Source organism: Apis cerana, linkage group LG4, assembly GCF_029169275.1.
Source record: "Apis cerana isolate GH-2021 linkage group LG4, AcerK_1.0, whole genome shotgun sequence".
NCBI lineage: Eukaryota > Metazoa > Arthropoda > Insecta > Hymenoptera > Apidae > Apis > Apis cerana.
The window spans coordinates 13,034,256-13,052,473 of record NC_083855.1 but is presented as its reverse complement, the minus strand read 5'-3'; the positions used below and the strand labels follow the sequence as shown (position 1 = coordinate 13,052,473).

The 18,218-nt window shown below is 53.3% G+C and overlaps 1 protein-coding gene across 3 annotated transcripts in view; it reads left to right on the top strand.

The window, feature by feature from the left end:
• The window catches only part of LOC108000798 (protein dachsous), a 178,323-nt gene that overhangs the window by 98,857 nt on the left and 61,248 nt on the right, over positions 1 to 18,218 (top strand). Inside the window, exon 2 of one of the 3 annotated variants that reach the window (XM_062074553.1) lies at positions 12,255 to 12,305. The exons of 1 other annotated variant lie outside the window; for it this stretch is intronic. In XM_062074553.1, the coding sequence (XP_061930537.1) occupies positions 12,255 to 12,305 (51 nt within the window). Of the gene's footprint in view, positions 1 to 12,254; positions 12,306 to 12,392; positions 13,118 to 18,218 lie in introns of those variants that run through there. One more of the 3 variants, XM_062074556.1, reaches the window with a different exon arrangement.

Sequence of the window (18,218 nt, the reverse complement as noted above, 5' to 3'; positions counted from 1 at the left end):
GGGGAAGGTTGGTCCGCGCGCCAAATCCATCCGGCGAACGGTCTTTGCGGTTGTAAAGCGGCGATCAGACACAACACTCGCAAGGGGCCATTTTCGGTGTCGACGTCCGAGGTCGTCGTACCGTTTTTAAACTCTTTTATCGCGTCTACCGTGGCCGTGAACCAAACTCCCCTTTCATTTTATTGCCCTCGTTCACGCTCGAGCCGTCGCTCGATCGTCACGACTCGTGGACGCACGCATTCTCTCCTCCACACGCGAATCACGAATGGAAATTCGTTCGTTTTGCTCGCGATCGCGACTAGTCCCACCTACCTACCTACCTACCTGCCTGCCTGCCTGCCTGCTCTACCCTACGGATCGTCCATCCGTGCGAATCGTCGTCGCGAACGATCGATCCGATCCCGGCTCCCTTTCTTCCCATCTCCGCCGATGATTCGCGGCGTTGAACGTTCCGAAAAGTCGGGGCTCTCGATCGGATCCCTGGTTAATCGTCGGCTGCGGGAGGGAGGGACGACGATCCCTTTTACGATAGGCGTCGTAAAAATTACGGCGATCGTAATTCGTTGATCCCCTTACTCGTCGGGCGATCGGGGGTAGGGGCAGCCGGGACGTTGTAACGACACCGGTATCCGTGAGAGAGGTATCCGTGTTCGCGGCGCGTACAGAGCAGACGTTGAAAAGATTCTCGATCCGTGACACGCGTTCCGTAGTAGATCCGAAGGAACCTCTACACCTACCTCTATCTCCGGTAGAATCGCGGGTTGGACAAGCGCTCCCGCTGTTACAACGTCCCGGTGAGCACAATCGGCGGCGCAGGAATGTAGACCAATCCTTTCACGCGTCTGGCGAGCGTATGTCTTAACACCTGCGCGCAACCATTCTCGATCAATCTTGGGCGTCGTTGATCGATCGTGCCTGTATTACATAAAATAGAAACGTTCGTCGAGTTCCTTTTATCGCGAGTGCCCGTATTTATTAATCCGTCGCCAAGTTTTTCGCCGTCGAATTATAAATCCCTCCCTTACGGCTCGCGCGCAATTTGTTCGTCACGCGTCTCGCTTTATTCCCGGCCATTCGCCACGATCGGGAACCGTATGAATCCAATATGAATCCGAGTTATAGTCGGGGAACGATAGGAAGGAAGGAAGGAAGGAAGGAAGGAAGGAAGGGAGGTCGTCGAGCGCGACGATCGAGAGGCACGCGTGGCGCGCGTGTGCCGATGGGAAACGGGCGCGAAACTATGCGCTCAGTCATCAGCCGAGGACGCGGTTGCATCGTCCACGGGGCCGTTTGCGAAATCGCGGGTCGTGCTCGTCGAGGGTCAAGGGGCACGCAAAAACGCGCGTCGAAACGGCAGTTTATCGCCATCTCTTTTCACTTCTTCTCGCTGATTTACGGCCACGATTATTATTATTATTGTACGCCGCGCGAGAAAAGGTTGTGCTTCCTTTTTTCCCCTAATCCGCTCGTAACACGACGATGCCTCGTCAGCTTAGTCCACGACGGGAGATTGGTCGAGTCGGCGACTTTAAACCGAGCTGCGTAGCAAGCGTTCCGGTTGCGTAGATCGCGAACGCTAAGTAGATAGGCGCGTTCTATCTGAAATAGCCGGGAACGGAGCCGCAACGCTTCACCGATTCTGCGGGGAATGTTCTCGACGGGGGTTGCGTCCCCTCCCGCCCCTCCTCCCGACCCTTCGATCGATGCGTGTTGAAGCCAGAATCCGATCTTTCCGATCCGATATGACAGGCAGAAGACTAATCGAAACGCGATCCTAATTGGTCGATCGGGAATCACGCGCTTCCTTACCTACGAGAACCGTCCCTGTAATGACGATAACGAATCTCGCGAAAGAATGCCGTAGTAGTGATTCGGAAGCAATCGGTCTCCCCGTGTATCGCGCCACTTTTACGCGGCGCGACATTAATTATCCCGAGGGGGAAGAAGAAGAGAAGATGGCGGTCGCATCGTGTTCGCGCTCGATACGATTGCGTTAGATTACAGATTTTTATCGAAGGCGAAACGAGGTGGAAACGAAACGAGGTGGGGCGAAAACGGCGGCGTTCGTTATTAAAACAGAGGGGGCTCGTTCGGTACCCCCTCCGCGATCCCCGGGATCGAGATGCCATTGCGTCGGCGAGATCATCTCGTACACGTCCCGCGGTGTGGTGGTATCCATCGCCGCGGTGGATCGTGATTCTACACGCTCGCGGGATTTCATATTTACGCGGTCGAGTCTGACGAACGGGAAAGAAAAAAAAGGGGAGGGCGGGGAGGAATAAATAAACAAAAATAAAAAAGAGAGGAAGAAGAGAGGATGAAAAACGCGCGCGGTTTTGATCGTCCTGCCGCGAGATCCTCGCGTCCGCGTCTATCCATCCGTTCGTTATTAACTTTACGCTATCTTGGACGACCATCTTTACGCTGCCGGATCGAGTGAGGCGTATCTACCGAGTTGTTGGCCTACCGACATTACGTGGCCGCACACAAACGCACCCCCCTCTGTGTACCCAGCGCTGGGTATAACAGGCTTAGCTCCGTCTCTCTTCAAAATTGCCCGCCATATTTTTACCATATTACTTCATTTTTAAGCCACCTCCCGCTTCTGCCGCCATCTCCAGCTTCCCTCGTTTTCTCGCTTCTCCTCTCCATCTCGACGCGCTTGTCGATCCTCTTTCGCATTTACATCTTATTCGTTCTCCCTCCTCCCCTCTCCCTCTCTCTCTCTCTCTCTCTCTCTCTCTCTCTCTCTCTTCACTGCCTTCTCTCCCCGGTTGGTCAAAGTCCGCGATAGACTGCGATACCGCGATTTTACGTGGTGTTTCTCTCCGCTCGGGCTCGATCCGTGTGGCCCTTCTTCTGGCCCCTCTTCTTCGTCTTCTTCTTCTTCTTTCCTCGTTTCGATCACCACCGCAACAACACGCATGCAATACGCTTTTTGTAGCAATATTTGGAGCGAATTTAAAATAATGATCGTCCCGCGACCTCGAACGTGCGGGCCGCGTCAGTGAAGCTGAAATCCGTGGAGGTGCGGCCGTGGAAGGGAAAAAAGAGCAACGGAGCGGCAAAGAGGTGGGCGGGGTGAGGAGGAGGAGGAGGAGGAGGAGAAGAAGAAGAAGAAGAAGAAGAAGAAGAAGACGACGACGTCGAAAAGGAAGGAGGAGAAGGAGGAGGAAGGCCGACGTCTACGGGGCAAGTTAATGAGATCACGCGTAATCGAAAATTGTCTGGCGTTCGAATTTTATTGGAACGGCCGTTGCCCACGCAAAAATCACTCCCGCGGGCCCCTCTGGTAGCGTACTACGAGCGAGCAGCCGATGATGATGCTCTGGATGATAGGGGTATATATACGCGCGTAAAAGGGGGAACCGGGGAGGGGCCCTCTCGTGCACGATCCACCTCGTACGTGGCGCGATAATAATAGGCGATCGCGCAAATATACGTGCGTTTTCGAGTCGTTTCGTGTCACTACCACGTTGTCGCATCGACAACGCCATTTTCGAACGATCCCGCCACACCTTTTTCCCTTCTTCCGTTTGCGCGCGAATTCAGCGATGATGATAGTCGACGCAGCTACGTCGAGTTAATTGGAAAGTCGACGATCGATCGGAGTCCGATGCCGCATGGTAATGACGGTACCTGCGCCCTCCTTCCACGCCACAGATTCGACGGTATAATCGGGGGCCGGTTCTCTCCTTCAATAGCTATCATTGGGCGTGGATTTCGCGGCATTTACGTTTCATCGGCAAACTTTGTTATTTCCCACAACTCCGATTCTTTGATCGCTCGAGACGAATCGAACCAGCTGCCTGCTGTTACGCGTTACGGTGCGTTAGATTAGGTAGATTAGTAATCGGAATCTTTTCGTCCCTCGTCGATCGAAACGATGCGGGTGATAAACGCAGCGCGATCCTTCCTTTTCGTTGCCGAACGCGTTGCGAAACGAGGCGATTTTTCTTCGCGGAAAGAGGTTGCTTTTCACGAGGACAGGCGGCGGTTAAGTAATCAGCCGGTGAGCAAGTAGGTGAGACAAATGCGTGGCGTGATATTCGACGCGAAATAGATGCGGGAATAATACGATACGATATACGAAGAAACAAGCCGCAACGAACGTAAGCGGGTTGTGGTTACGCGCGCAATTTTTTCACGCGTGCCACCAAATCGAATGATTCGAAGGGGAACGGTAATGATCGGACCGTGTTTTTTTTCTCTCTCTCTCTCGTTTCCTACGTCCCTGTTGGGAAGGTGGAGGAGGAAAGGCCGAGGGAAGAGGCGTCGATTATCGGCGAGAGGGAAAGAATCTCGTTTGAGATTCGACGCGTTGCGCTCGATCTCGAGTTTATGCGTTTTCTCGAGAAAATGCAATAATCGATCGCGAGCCGCGTTCGATACGGAAGGATGAAAAATGTGGATTCTGTCGGAGGAAACGGAGTATAAAATTATACTTTAACGACGCTCGCATATTACGTATGCCGTGGATCCAGCCGAGGAACGTATCGCTGGTCGTACCAGTAGTGGTCGAGTGTCGGAAGCTTTCGATCAAACGTGCTAGCGATGGTAATACGCGTAATGATAGGTTGCGTATCGACTAATCATAAGTCGGACTGTGAAATTTGGCCGAATTCGTTCCTCGCCGCTCCGGTGTCTAGAGGCGAGAAATGCCTAATGCGTTCGTTCCCTCCCGTTTCTTTCCTTTTTCTTTTTTCCCTTCTCTCTCTCTCTCTCTCTCTTTTCTCCCTCTTCCCTAGAGTTTAAAAAATCTGGAATTTGGTTCGATCGAATTCGGATTGGGGAATTTGGAAGTATATCGGTGGAGGAGCGAATAGAGACGTTTGACACGTAGGAGAAGACGATTCCGTGGACGAGGAAACGTCGCAAGTGGAGGAAGTGGCGGGATACTTTGCGCAAGGCCAACGCCGTTCGTGGGGGCAAGGTAACGAGCGGTTAGCCGATAGGTACGAGTACAACAACAACGATGCGGCAACAACCTCCTGTAGGTAAGTCGAGGAACGCAGGAGGTAGGTAGGTAGAGGTAGGTAGGTAGGTAGGTAGGTAGGTAGGTAGGTAGGTAGGTAGGCAGTGTGTGGTAGTCGTCGGTGCTGGCTGGGCTGCCGTACTATATTATTAAGGCGGCCAACCGGTGTGACGCTCCGCGTCCCAGGAGCCAATGGCACCGCGTCTCATCGCGGCAGGAATGCGTCCACTCCTACCTCCGCTTTTGCCCTCCACGAAAACGAGCAGCCCCCACCGTTTCCGGCAAGATCGACGAATTCTCCTTCTTGCCTCCTCCTGCTCCCTCCCCCCTCCTCCCTACTCCGCTCTTTCACCATCACTCTCGCATCAACAACACCGATTTCCGTTCCCTCCGTCCTCCACCGGATGTCGGTGTACCGCTTTATTTCGCCCAATCTCTTCCCCTTTGCCCCGTCCCAAATCCACCTCTTCGCTCTTGCTCCATTTTACTTTTACAAGAAATTCGCGACAGTTTCTCGTTTCCTTCCTCTCCGTGTCTCTCTCTCTCTCTCCGCCCTCTTAATCATCGGATACGATTAATCCCGTACGACGCAAGAGGCAATTTTCGTAAGAATATTACTTTTCCCCGAACGATTCGATCGATTCCGAGAGAAAAATACAATCTTTTCCCTTCCTCGCATTCGGATTATCGTCGTGCGTTCTCGATCCCTCTCCCTCGGTAGTCGGAATCGCGATCTTAATAAGATCGAACGATGGAAAAGACGACGACGACGATGACGACGAATAGGCAGGGAGGAAAAAGCGATCGGCGATGGTATCCGAGGCGGCGTGTAATAACCAAGAAAGGTCTCGATCTTCGTGGACAATTTACGAGGATAAAGTGGGTCATAAATGTAATTATGGCATAAATTATGATTATACAGCTACCCCTTTGCTCGGAACGAACCGAACGAACTCTTATCGTTCGTGGTGGAGGGGAGAAGTTTGGCGACGTTTCCGAATTCCTCCTCGAATCGAATTCCGTGCATCGTGTCCGAGGGGCCGAGTCGACCCTTGCGACTCTCGAGCGCGGCGATCTTTCGAAAGAGAGAGAGGAAAAAAAAGGGGAAAAAATGACTCGTCGTACACGAGTGAACGTACTTACGGACGGACGGAACGGTTCGATTTTCGTCCGCGCGAAGGATAAAGCAAGGGACGGGACGAAGGAGAGGGGGGCGAACGAGGATCCTTATTAAAAATAATTCCCATGCGGGCCGGTCCCTCCCCGGTCCCACCCACCCACCTCTTCCCTCGTCGGCATTCCGTCAATTAAGAGAGAGGCCTTCCGATCCACCACCGTGGATCCAATTGGAAATAAAGATGATCCGTGCACGGCGCCGGACACTTTCGCGATCTTTCGTAATCATAGAGTTTCGCGATATGCTTATTAAATCGAGGCAATCGTGAGGAGATACCGCGATACGGTGCACCGTTGCGCAATCGGGTAGAGCCCTCGGGATAGAAGAGGGCTCCCTTCTTCTTCCTTTCTCCCTCTCGACGATAGCTTTTACCTCTTCCTTCTCTTATTATACGTTGCGCGCCACGGACGCGTATCACGTCGGAACGAGACATCGATCGAGAACGGCGAGAACCGCTTATTATTACGGTTTTCGCGTTTCGAGGAGTCCTTCCCCCTTCCTCCCTCTTCCTCGTTCTCACGCGCACGCGTCGTCGGTCTATTTCGATTTGGCGTCAAGAACGACAACGGGTGGTTGAAGCAAGGAGGTGTAGCGCGATCTTCTTTAACGTTTCTGCTACCTGCTCGGTTCGAAGGGGTCAGGGTCCAGGGTCGAGCGTGATTTTCTTGGCCCACCACCGCGTGCCACCGTCGCAGCTTCGCTTCTCCTTTTGTCTCCTCGCTCGTTCGATCGCGCCGCGCGACGATAATTTAGAATCGAGAGGGAAGCATCATCGCGGTGACGATCGCGGTAATAGCACTAGTAGTAGTAGTAGTGGTAGTAGAAGTGATATTAGCGGCAATAGTAGTGGTAGTGGTGATGATTGTATCGTTGGTATAATAGTCGGACTTAAACGTTCGCCTCGAACGTGTAAGGATACGTCGTATAAGATACGTCGTCGCCGTGGAGGACGTTAACACGGTGCTACGGGCGCGGCAGGGGGTTCGGTGTGGCTACCAACCTCATTTTTATGATTATTTGGCGGCGTTATTGCCGCTTGACCCGCCATTAAACGGTTAAATGGGCCGAGCAGAGAGGGTTGCGGCCGCGTTCTTTACGACACTCGAGGACATTCGCTTCCGAGGTAGACCAAAGGTCGCATCGTGCATATCCTACTTAACCCTTTGCTCGATTTCATCGTGATATTTCCTCCCCCTCCCTACTTCTTCTTTCCTTCTTTTTCTCCTCATTTCCTTCCTTCCTTCCTTCCTTCCTTCCCTCCTTTCTCTCTTTTTTAAATAGAAACCGATGCCACTCGACCCGGGAACTGCGGAACTCGGGAATCGATCCGTTCGAGCGACGAACGTTTTTTCGCTCGTCCACCCTTTATTCGCGATACCAAGGAGGAGCGCACAAAGACGACGACACGATTCCCCGCCTTAATTCCATTTATCGGTTCGCCATTTTTCGCGATCGCGGCATACATTAAGCCACCGTTTGCAACACGTAGCCTCGCGAATATACGGTTAAGCCCATGTTTCATTCATGAGCCATAAAGTTGCCGAGGACGATGGACGGTGGCCGATGGTTGGAAGCTCGCTACGTTCCCGCTTCCTCCATTCCTTTTTTTTTCATCGCGTCAATTCTACCCGTGCGAATCGGACCGGACCCCTTTTTCCACGATCGACCTTCGAATTTTCACCCGCCTCCACCCCTCCTCGAGAACGCGAATTTCTGCGATTGCGAACACCTCCTTGCCCGTTTGTCTACTTATCTATCAACCTCGTGTCGACGATCGTTGGGAGGAAGAGGAAGAGGGGCGCGTGGAAACGTCATCGATCCGTTGGCCGGGGAAGAAGCGAAGGATAGATACGGTGGAACGTCTTCTCCGGTGGCAGCGGTGGTTAACCGGTATCCCGGTTGTCTGATTTGCATTCACCCGGGAACTCGAGCGTCGCAAAGGTTAGAGAGACACTCGAAAGGAGGGAGATTCCCTTGCTCTCCTCGTGTATCTCTTCGTGTATTTGTTTGTAACTCCTCTCGCTTTCCTCTCTTCGTCCTCTCCGCCCTCTCGCTCCTTCTCCCTATTATTCCACGATCCAAGCCTCCCGGTTTCCTGCCTTCCTCGTTCCATCTTACCTTCTGCGCGATTTCATCGCGGTTTTCGTCCCCCTGCAACGATCCGCGCTCGTGTCGGGGCGCTGCTCGTATCCTTTCCACTTTTGTAGGCGCGAGGTAATCGTAAGTAATCGAGCCAAGCCGGCAATACGTTTGGCATCGGCCGCTGCCTCCATGGTGGTTGCTTCTGCCCCTTGCTCTTCGCACGGCGTAACGGCACATTCGGTGGCAAACAGAGACAGAGAGAGGTTAGCTCCGGGTTTGTCGTTTCGAGTTACACGAGTTACTCGCGTACCGTGACCCACGACGCGGATTCCGGGACCGTTCGCGAGTTCTTATCTCGTCACCTTTCCCGTTTCTATATATACATATATATATATATAGAGAGAGAGAGAGAGAGAGACTTCTTCTCTCAGAGGAGTCCGTTACGACGAAGGAGTCCATTTCTACGCGATACGTTTTCTTCTTATGGAGCGAGGATCGAATCCGCACGCTCCAGTTTCGATCCGGTCCGTCGATATCCGGGATCGTGGAACGTCCTTGGTTCGGTGGAAAAAATCGGGAGGGGCGAGAAGAAGCGTAGTATCGAGGTGTACGGAGTGAGTTTTGATGGCCGATAGTTGCGGGACGAGCGATCTCGGGCTTCGGGATGAGTTTGAGGAAGACGAAGAGGGCGTCGTCGAGTGAAGAACCGAGTGGAAAACCGAGAGAAGGATAGAGCTTATCGAGATTCCCGACGGCCTTGCCCGTCGATTTATCACTCTCGCCCATAATAGGCCCGTTTTCTTCTCCCTTCCCTTCCCTTCCCACTCGGTTTCGCGGCCACGGCCTCGGCTGCGGCCGACCGAAGGGTGGTGGCGAGAACTCTTCCTCTCTAGTCGCTACTCTTTTCTCTCACGACTCGAGAAACTCGATCCAATCTCCTCCGAGGCATCTATGTAGAACGGACCGCTCATTTGTCTACCGTCCTTTTAAACTCGTATTTCGCGGCCAACCGTCTCGCTCTCCACGCCTCCCCCTCTCTTCGCAGAAACTCGAACTCCTCTCCTTCTCGAGCAAAGGAGCCAAAAGGCGAACCGGATGCGCTCTATCTTCGCCCCAAACCCCCTTTTGTCGTGTGCCGGCAAATTTTCGTATCGTCGTACGAGCAGCAGCCGGGGAAAGCGACCGCGCGGTGGATCAAAAGGAACGATTTGACCCGATTCCCACCGTTTCTCTCCTCCTCCTCCTCTCGGTAGCGTAAGCGGAGGAACTGTCCCTCCCCTCTCTTCTCTCTCTCTACACTCGTCCTTTAGCCGGCGTTCGTTTCGATCCGTTTGGATTCGCGAGCTGGTCGCGAAAGCGACAGCGGCGAAAGGTCTCTCTCTTGTCCACATTTAAAGCCGATAAATATCTAAAGGAATCCCGACAAGCATATGCGCGGAACTTGCTCGCGTTCGCGGATGATCGAGGAGCTGTCGTCGTCGCTCGCAGCGACTTTCAACCGTAGCAACGATTTTATTTCTTCTACCATAGTCCCGTGCATAGACGCGTATTTCATCGAAACGGACAGCCCGTTTCGCTACCGTGCATCCTCCAATCGTGGGATATCGCTCGTACGATATCGATGTCACTGAAAGAACGCGCCTTGGATCGCGAAATCGAGGATTCAACGGTGGTAAAGTGGTAAGAGTGGAGAGTGACGGAGGGAGGAGAGATATATATATATATATATACTCGAATTATCCGGGATCTAGCCGAGGGCGACGAACAATGACACGCCGGCAAACGCGCTGGTATCGTTGCCTCGCTCACCGCCCCTCTCCCCCTTCCGTTCGTCGAACGCTCGTATTTTTTTGCGACCTACAATTATTCCTTTCAAATTACCGAGGCGAGCTCGATGGCCACGGAAAACTTATAATGCCCCAAAGTGGCCGAGCGGTCGCGCAAAACAAGAACGCGAGACTGAGGGCTACGCCTCTCGGCCAAATAAAAAGCGCGCGCAGCGCCGAACCTTTCGAATCGTTCCTTCGCCACCATCGCCGCCATTACGTTTCTCTTCCTTTTTTTCTTCTTTTTTTAGTTTTTCGATGTCGACAGGATCGAGGAGAACGGAATTAGAATACGCGTATATCCTCAAAGATGAAATTTTTGGCCGCGCGAGAAATGGATTCGAATCGATCGAAGGAAAATGCCGGGTTCGCGAACCGTTACGAGTAATTGGTTCTCTAGAACGCGATTGCTGGATTCCTAGGCGCGTGCCTGGGCAAACGTATATAAAATACAAAGCATTTCCGTAATCGCGGCCGCGGCACCACGCTCTCGCGTTCCTCTACGGCGGTTCGTGGCCGTAAACGGCGGCCGCCGCATTTCTTCGCCGATCGTTTCGAATCACGCTGCGAATCGGTAAAGAGGATCATCGGCCGGGGTCAACCATCGGCGCTCCCCACGATTCTTCGCGACAAATCCGAGATCTGTAAACGATCGAGGTGTATCGCTTACGAAGACCAATTTTCTGGATTTTTTACTGGATCAAGTCCTCCCGCCTCGAAAAATTTTATCTTCTGAAGATAAAATTGCAAATTGATGTCGCGAGGATGGGAAAATTTTAATTCTAACTAATCGTCGACGGAGGTGTAGATGGAGATGGAAAGACGATCGTGGATCTTAATCTTCTTAATCTTTCGCGAACGAAACGAGGAAATGAAGTTGGTTCGATTCTCGATTGGCTCCGTTGGAGGCGAGGCGAGATCGTTAATAAATTTGGTGGCGAGAAGAGTCGGTGGCGGTGTTGAATGGCCGCCGAGAAGAGAGACGAGAAGCGAGACGACGCGATCGCGAGAAGAAAGAAGAGGTTGTCGTCGAGCAAGGTTGCGCGAAACGTGAGACGCGGTCTCATATTTGCTTTCCACCGCCGCCGCTGTCCTTAATGACGTTGTAACGGTCGAACGCGACAATGAGATTATCGCGAGATCTCGTCTCGGACCCGGGACGCTTTAATCTCGCCTCGTTTCGCGAACTCGTTGCTTTCTCGTTTTTCCTCGATCTCTCGAACAGAGCGATGGAGCGATATCTCGAATCGGGCGGCGCCATATACGCGGCGAGGAGGAGGCGTGGTGCTCGGGTGCCACCGCGGTGTCTCTCTCCTCCGCTTTACGAGACAAGGAAATTGGTTAAACGCGTAATAATGTCGAACGGGAGGGCAGCAGGGTCGCGAGAGGATCCTTTCCTCCTCCTCCTCCTCTTCCTTGCCTCGTCTCGTTCGCGTGTCCCTTTCCTCTCCTTCTCCTCCTCTTCGTCACCGTCTCTGTTCGGCTCGCCGCCAACCCGGGGACCACACGCGGAGAATCGCGCTATCTCTTTCACGCTTCGACAACACGCTAACTCGAGAATCGTTTAGGCAGGTTATCGAGGGCCGATAACGGCCCACCTTTTCTTTCTCTTTGTACGAGTCGCGCTGCCACTGGTTCTCCTTCTCCTCTCCTCTCCTCTCCTCTTCGTTAATCGAAATACCGGATCGCGTCCGGCCGATGATTCGCGATCCACGAGAATTTGGACGAATCGCGTTTCCGTAAATTTTTACGAAGATCCATTCCCGTCGATTCGTAACGTAAACGTCTCGATGATTTATATAACAGCGATGAGATGCAGGTATGAGGTGCACGAGAGAAGAACGCGAGTAGGAATAATTATCGTTATTCTCGATCCACCGTGAATATCGTGCACGGCCCGAAGCTACGATACTAATTATAAAAAGAATCGGGTACTGTTATTATCGATAATTACGATCGAGTTAGAAATCGTTACTTTTTGCTCGCCGCAAAAACCGATTACGCGTGCAGCGAATTATCCGCGAAAACGTTTTACGCGATTAGATCGGGGGACCACCGCGTTTTCCGCGAATTTACGGCTTTCCCGTAAGGGAATTGACGCGAGGCGTGCCTCGTTTCGCGCGATATTTATCGCGTGCCATAATTGAAACGTTCGTGCGCCGATATCTAACCAGCGTTTTTCTTTCTGTTCCAGGTAAGGTCTGTTGGACGACGCTACGTTGCCAACCTTTCTTCTTCTCTTTCGGTGAGAAAAAGATTCGAGAATCGGATCGGAAATTTTCGCGTAACAATTTTGTTGTTCTCACTGAAGAGCAACAAGCAGATCGAAGAGATCTTTTCCCTCTCTTCTTCCTTCCTTCCTTCCTTTTTCTCTTTCCTTCTTTCATTCTTTTCTTCTTTCTTGGTTGGTTGATTGGTCGGTTGCGCGCAGACTCGGTACGCTACGCTCCCCGGTTATTCCGGGGAAAGGAGAGCGGGCAGAGAGAGGTGAGCCGCACGTAGCGGATAGTATACGTGCAATGTAGCGAGGAGAATGAGATATCGGACACTGACCCGCGCAACGGCGACTACTGCTTCTCGATTCCTCGCCGGAGAATACATCATTTACTCTTGTACTCGGCTATTGTACTCCGGATTCCGGGGATGACGATCGGCGGCCCATTTCGATAAATATCGTGGCTGTGCCGGATATCGTGGAGAGAAGAGGCACGAGGCATGCCTTTAAACCTAAAAGCCGCGTCCCTTCTCTTTTTCGTTTTGTCTCCCGCCGAGTGAAACGAAAGGTTCCGGGATAAAATTGGACATATCGTTATATACGGCGAAAAAGTTGTGGGTTCCGGATTGTCGCGGAGGAGCGTCGGCGGTGGAGGAACACGAGAGATCTCGTTCCGATGCACACCGGTGGACACTGTGCGGCGTGCGTTGGAAGCGCAAGGCGGCACACGGTGAACGTGTGGTTGGATTCCACACGGGGTTGGGGATAGGCAGCAGCGGCGGCGGCGGCGGCAGCAGCAGCAGCAGCAGCAGCCCGAGCAGCAGGAAGAAGGCTAGTGAACGGTAGCTAGGTGGCCAGTTAGCGGCCAAGTGTCGTGTTTGCGTTGGCTCGTCGTAAACCTGCCGAGAGAGGAGAGAGGTTGGATGCGGAGGCAGCCACCTCGGAGGAGGCTGCGCCCATCTTTTCCTTCCTCTCCTTCTCGGTCGTTCCCCGCGATTCGAACGCGTCCCGAACCTTTTTTCCCTTCCCCTCTCCCTTCCTCCCGTGAGAATTTCGTATTCGTCTCGTATTCGACGTCGATGATACGCTCGCTTCGATATATCGATTTCGTGCGAATCGCCAAGACCGAGCGACTCGAGCGAAAGCAGGGAGAGAGAGAGAGAGAGAGAGGGAGAGGGGAGGAGAGGGACGGTCGTGTCGCGGGGAACAGGTTTTCTATCAAACGGGCTGTGTACCCATCTCTCGGCTGGTTCGCACGTACCGTCTAGTCGACACCCTAGCGGATCGCAGGCAATTAATCAAGGAGAACAGCGAAACGATTTGTAGCCGAGAGTATCCGTGTAGATTTTCGGCCGTAGATTTTTAGCGTTACGGTCACGCGCATCTCATTGTTTATTTGCCGTGGCTAGCCGTATTCGATCCTCGTGAATCGGCGATAGACGAATAATTAAACAGTCGCGGACCAAAACAGGTTTGAATTCGATGATCGGGATGGTGGAGAAAAACCGGGGGATTTTTCTTGCTCGGGGACCTTGGATCGATGTTGAGGATACAGGCGCATTCCGCGGGAAGAAAGTATCTCTCGATACGATTAAAAGTCACGGTGTGGTATATCGGTGATCTCATGAAAGTCGACGAGCGTGGATGTCGCGGACGTGGAGTCTGTATCGAGCGCGCGAATTCCGAGCGGAGCCGAGTCGAGTCGAGTCGAGTCGAATGGAGTGGAGTGGAGTGGAGTGGAGTGGAGTGGAGTGGAATCGAGTCGAGGAGAACGAAGAGGAGCTTGTTCTCGACGATAGATCATATTCGATATTCGATGCGCAAGAGTGGTGGTACGGTTTCCGGTTCGTTGTTCGATTTCGACCGGATCCTTCTTTCTCCCTCTCTCTTTTTCTTCGAAAACGAGGCAAGAATGCGGGCGAAGCGAGCGCACACCGCACTGGTAATGGAAAACGCGCAGAGATCATTAAGGATACCGGTAAAAAAGAGAATTCTCGGTTTTTACCGTTCCCGTAAGTATCCTCTCGCGTTCTAGAGGGCACAGCGGAACGGACAACATTTACCGAAGAAGTTTGACGCTAAAGGCGACGACCACGCGAGGCGGCCTTGACGTATTTTCTTGCTTCCTCCGCATACTCGTTTTCGACCGCAAAAACACCCGTCGTTCGATCCTTCCTCCACTGACCCGACCTCGTTCCGATCGTCCTCGTAAATCCGTCCATTTTTCTTTCGCCCGCCGAGATATCCCGGTGCACCCTGACTTTCCCGCGAATCGATAATCATTGTGAATACAATGGATAGAAAGAGGAAGGGAAAAAAGGTGAAAAGGAAAAAATAAAAGAAAAAAGAAATCTGGGAGAAATGGGAGGTCGATGGGATTTCTAGGCGGATCAAAGGCGGATTCGAAAGAGAATCGGCTAGAGAATAATAGGGCGAGGAGGAAGATGAGGCTGACGGGGCTGTTTTTTGTACGGCGCTCGTCTTCCGACCTATCTAAAGGGTATCGCCTTCTCGCGATAATCCTTCATCGTTGTCCCGATCCTGCTCGAACAATTCGTATTCGTAAACGGTTGGCTCTCTCGGAGCCAACTTTAATCGTGTCTCGATGCGATTTCGACGCTGGTCCTCTCGGCTCGTACGTGGACGGTATCTCTCTTCGGCGCACGAGCATCGAAGAGAGCGAGCTCCTGTTACGGGATACGGAACAGGGATGTGTCCCTTCGTGGATGTTACGTAAGAAGGGCCACTTCTTCCTCGTTCGCCTCCTCCCCGACGCGAAAATTTCGCGACCGTGGTGGTGTCGGCGCGTCACGATTCGGAGACACGAGCGTTTCGTGATTACGAGTCGTTAAGAAGGGGCCCGCCGCGAACCGGTCGCTAGCTCCGCTTTCGGCGAGTCGAGCTCGTATTTCAGCGTCGTTCGCCGCGGGACAGTCCTTATCCTTCCTTCTTCCGACTTCCCACTCTTCTCTGTGGGACCGACGGTCCACGTCTCGAGAAAGGGATCGACGTCGTAGTCGTCGCCGTCGCGTCGATCCGGACGATTTTTCGGAGGCTAATGGGGAACGATCTGTAAAATGGCGCGAAAGTTTCCGCATCGAGGGGAATAAGATGATGCGCGCAAGAAGATATTTACGCGAGGCCGCGGGCACAAAGTTGGCGCAAGAAACGAGCGGTCGGTCCGCGACATTCTCCTCGGGACACTGGCTAATGTTCGCCTCGCATGAGACGAATCCTGCCGCTCGCTGCGAGTTGCAGCCGGATCTATAATGTAGCTAACTCTCCCTATACGCCGTCTATTTCTCATTAGCGGCCAAACACCGCGCGGAATTTATTCCGCCTCCGTTTAGACCGGCAAACCATCGCTCGCCGGACTTTTAATTTTTCCACGTCGGACGGCGCTCGTTTCGGAGGCGATTAGGCCTTCGATATTATCGATCGGCGAGAAGTTGGAAGAAGGCAAAGAAATTTCGGGGCGGATGCGATGGAAGGAGGCGGTTATTTATAAGAGTGGAAGCAGCGACCGAAAGAGCGACGCGTTAAGGGGTTTTTGCGACGAGGCGAGTTGGAGCGGGATAAGAGTTGCGCGAAATTCGCAAAAACACGTGAGCGTTCGCCGCTCGAATCTCGTCGCGTTTATGGCAACGAACGGACGCTCGGTCCGTCCGGAGGAGATGGACGCGAAGCGGTGGATCCGAGGAGGACAACGTCCCTGAACTCCGTTGCTCCGCGAGCGAGCGAGCGAGCGAGCGGGAAAAAAGGGATGGCGAAACAGCGCGGATATTATTTGCCATTAAAGCGAGGGACAATTTAAAAGCTATTACTATTACTCACGGCCTTGGTGTGTACGCGGTCCGTTGGCTGACCGCCGCCTCGCCCGCTCTTCGCCGCGATCGCGGACACGCTCTTTCTTCGCCACTTGGATCGTTTTGCGATTTTCACGCCGCCAACCGTTCACCGTTCCCCGTTGCGCCTGCCGAACGGAAAATAAACCTCTCCGCGATCGCTCCAAATTTTTCCCCTTCCGCAGTAAACGATCCAAACGAAAATTTATCCTTATCGACTCGAATCCTCATCGCACGTAATCTTTCCTCCCCCTCGATAAATCGACGATTCTCTCACTGCGGAAATACTGGGAGATATTTCGATCGTCTTCAATTCGAATCGGCCGCGTGGACCGCACGTTGTACGTTCCGTTCGGGCTCGGCTCTCTCTATAATTAGGCGTAGGTCTTTCGAGGCGATCCGCGCTCGCGATATTCCTGTCAACGAGGAAGGAACCGAGGAGGGTCCCTCGCGCGGCCGACTTTGGAGACAAACGGCCGATAGGCAATTAATCTCTCTTCCTCCTTCTCTCGGTTATTCTCGCGAGGAACGGAGGGAAAAGGGAGGCGGACGAAAAATGCCGCGCTTCAATTCCACTGCGATACGGCGGTGCCGATTCGGTAGTAAACGCACGCGATAAATAATTGTAACGAAGTGGTCGATGCGAGGAAATCTGGAGCGACCGAGTTATACGAATTAATCGAGGGCGGGAGGAATGATCCAGTCCAGATGCGCGGGATGTCGAGAGAAGCGGGAGGGAAACGAAAGGATCGCATGCTCGAACAGGTGCGTTGCACCTCGTCGTGGATCCACCGGAGACGGTGGAGAGAAGTTGTACGTGTACGTGTACCGCCTACGGTGCCGGATCGTGGAACGATACCGCTGAAACGACGAGAGATCGAGAGAACTCGATCGGGTTCGCCGCGCGCGCGTGTGTTGTTCATTCCTTTCTCCGCGGTAAGCGTTGCGTGTTTCGATTCGAGAGGCGAATTCGCAGGAGTTGGCTCGTCCTCTCCTCGGCCCAACAAGTAGGAAGAGGAGGCGTTTCCGGTCGAATAAATTCGCCGCACCCGACCTTGCGGACACGCCAAGCCAGACCAGAGATCGTGGAACGTGGCCGAGCAAAGGTGGAAGCGCGGCGATAGCTTTGTCTCGTCGATTTTTCGCGCGATCGAGGGGAACGGAATAATTCGAGCATCGCGAAAAGGACGAACGTTGGCGTTAATCGGCGGCCCACCGATCACTCTCTCCGAGAACGACGTTGATCGACGTGCAATTGGCGTGGAATCGCGCGCCCCTTTACGACCGAAATAAAGGAACCAGCTCGTGACCGATTCGTCAAACGACGCTCGCTTCGTGCCGTCGGTCTATCCATCCCGTCGATCGTTATTCACCGCGCATATCTCACCGATCGCCGCGATGAAAAGCATCGACTCGAGACGCGACGCTTCGTCATGCGGCGCTCGCAGTCCCGTGGCACCGCGCGTGTCTTTCGACTGTCGATCGAATGACCTCTCTCGCTCGTCGCGTGTCGCTGTACACCCATCCATAGTCTATCCACGGATACGAGCGTCGTCGTCGCGCCTGCCCGTTCACGCACCACCACCTTCCTCCGCCTCGCGCCGATTCAATCGCGGAATTCGGCCGGGATTGAAACGTAACGCGCAGTTGGTCGCGGTCGTGCGATCGTGGTCGTGGTCGTGGTCGAACGTGGTTTCGTGCGCGAGCTAATTAAATTGCCGATCGAGCGGCGGAAAGTTGATCGCACCAATTAGCGCGACTGGAACGCGATGGCCTCGATCGTTCGATGCCGATAGGGCAAAGCGCGAACGATGACCCGAATAGGGCAAAAACGTGTGTTCGCCTCGGTGAAATTGAGCGTATGTTATCGAGTTTGCGCGCGAGATGCGCCCTCGATTCGAGGATGCATCGAGGCGCAAGACTGACGGCGCAAGTTTGAGCTTTCCTTTCCAGGGACGGCAAGGGTAATTAACCTGCGCAGAGAGAGAGAGAGAGGGAGAGAGTTTATTCAAATCGCGATATTCCCGATCCCCGAAACGATGCACGCGTGTCTCGGTGTCTTACCGTCGTCTCCGATACGATTCGTCGCGGCTTTCGC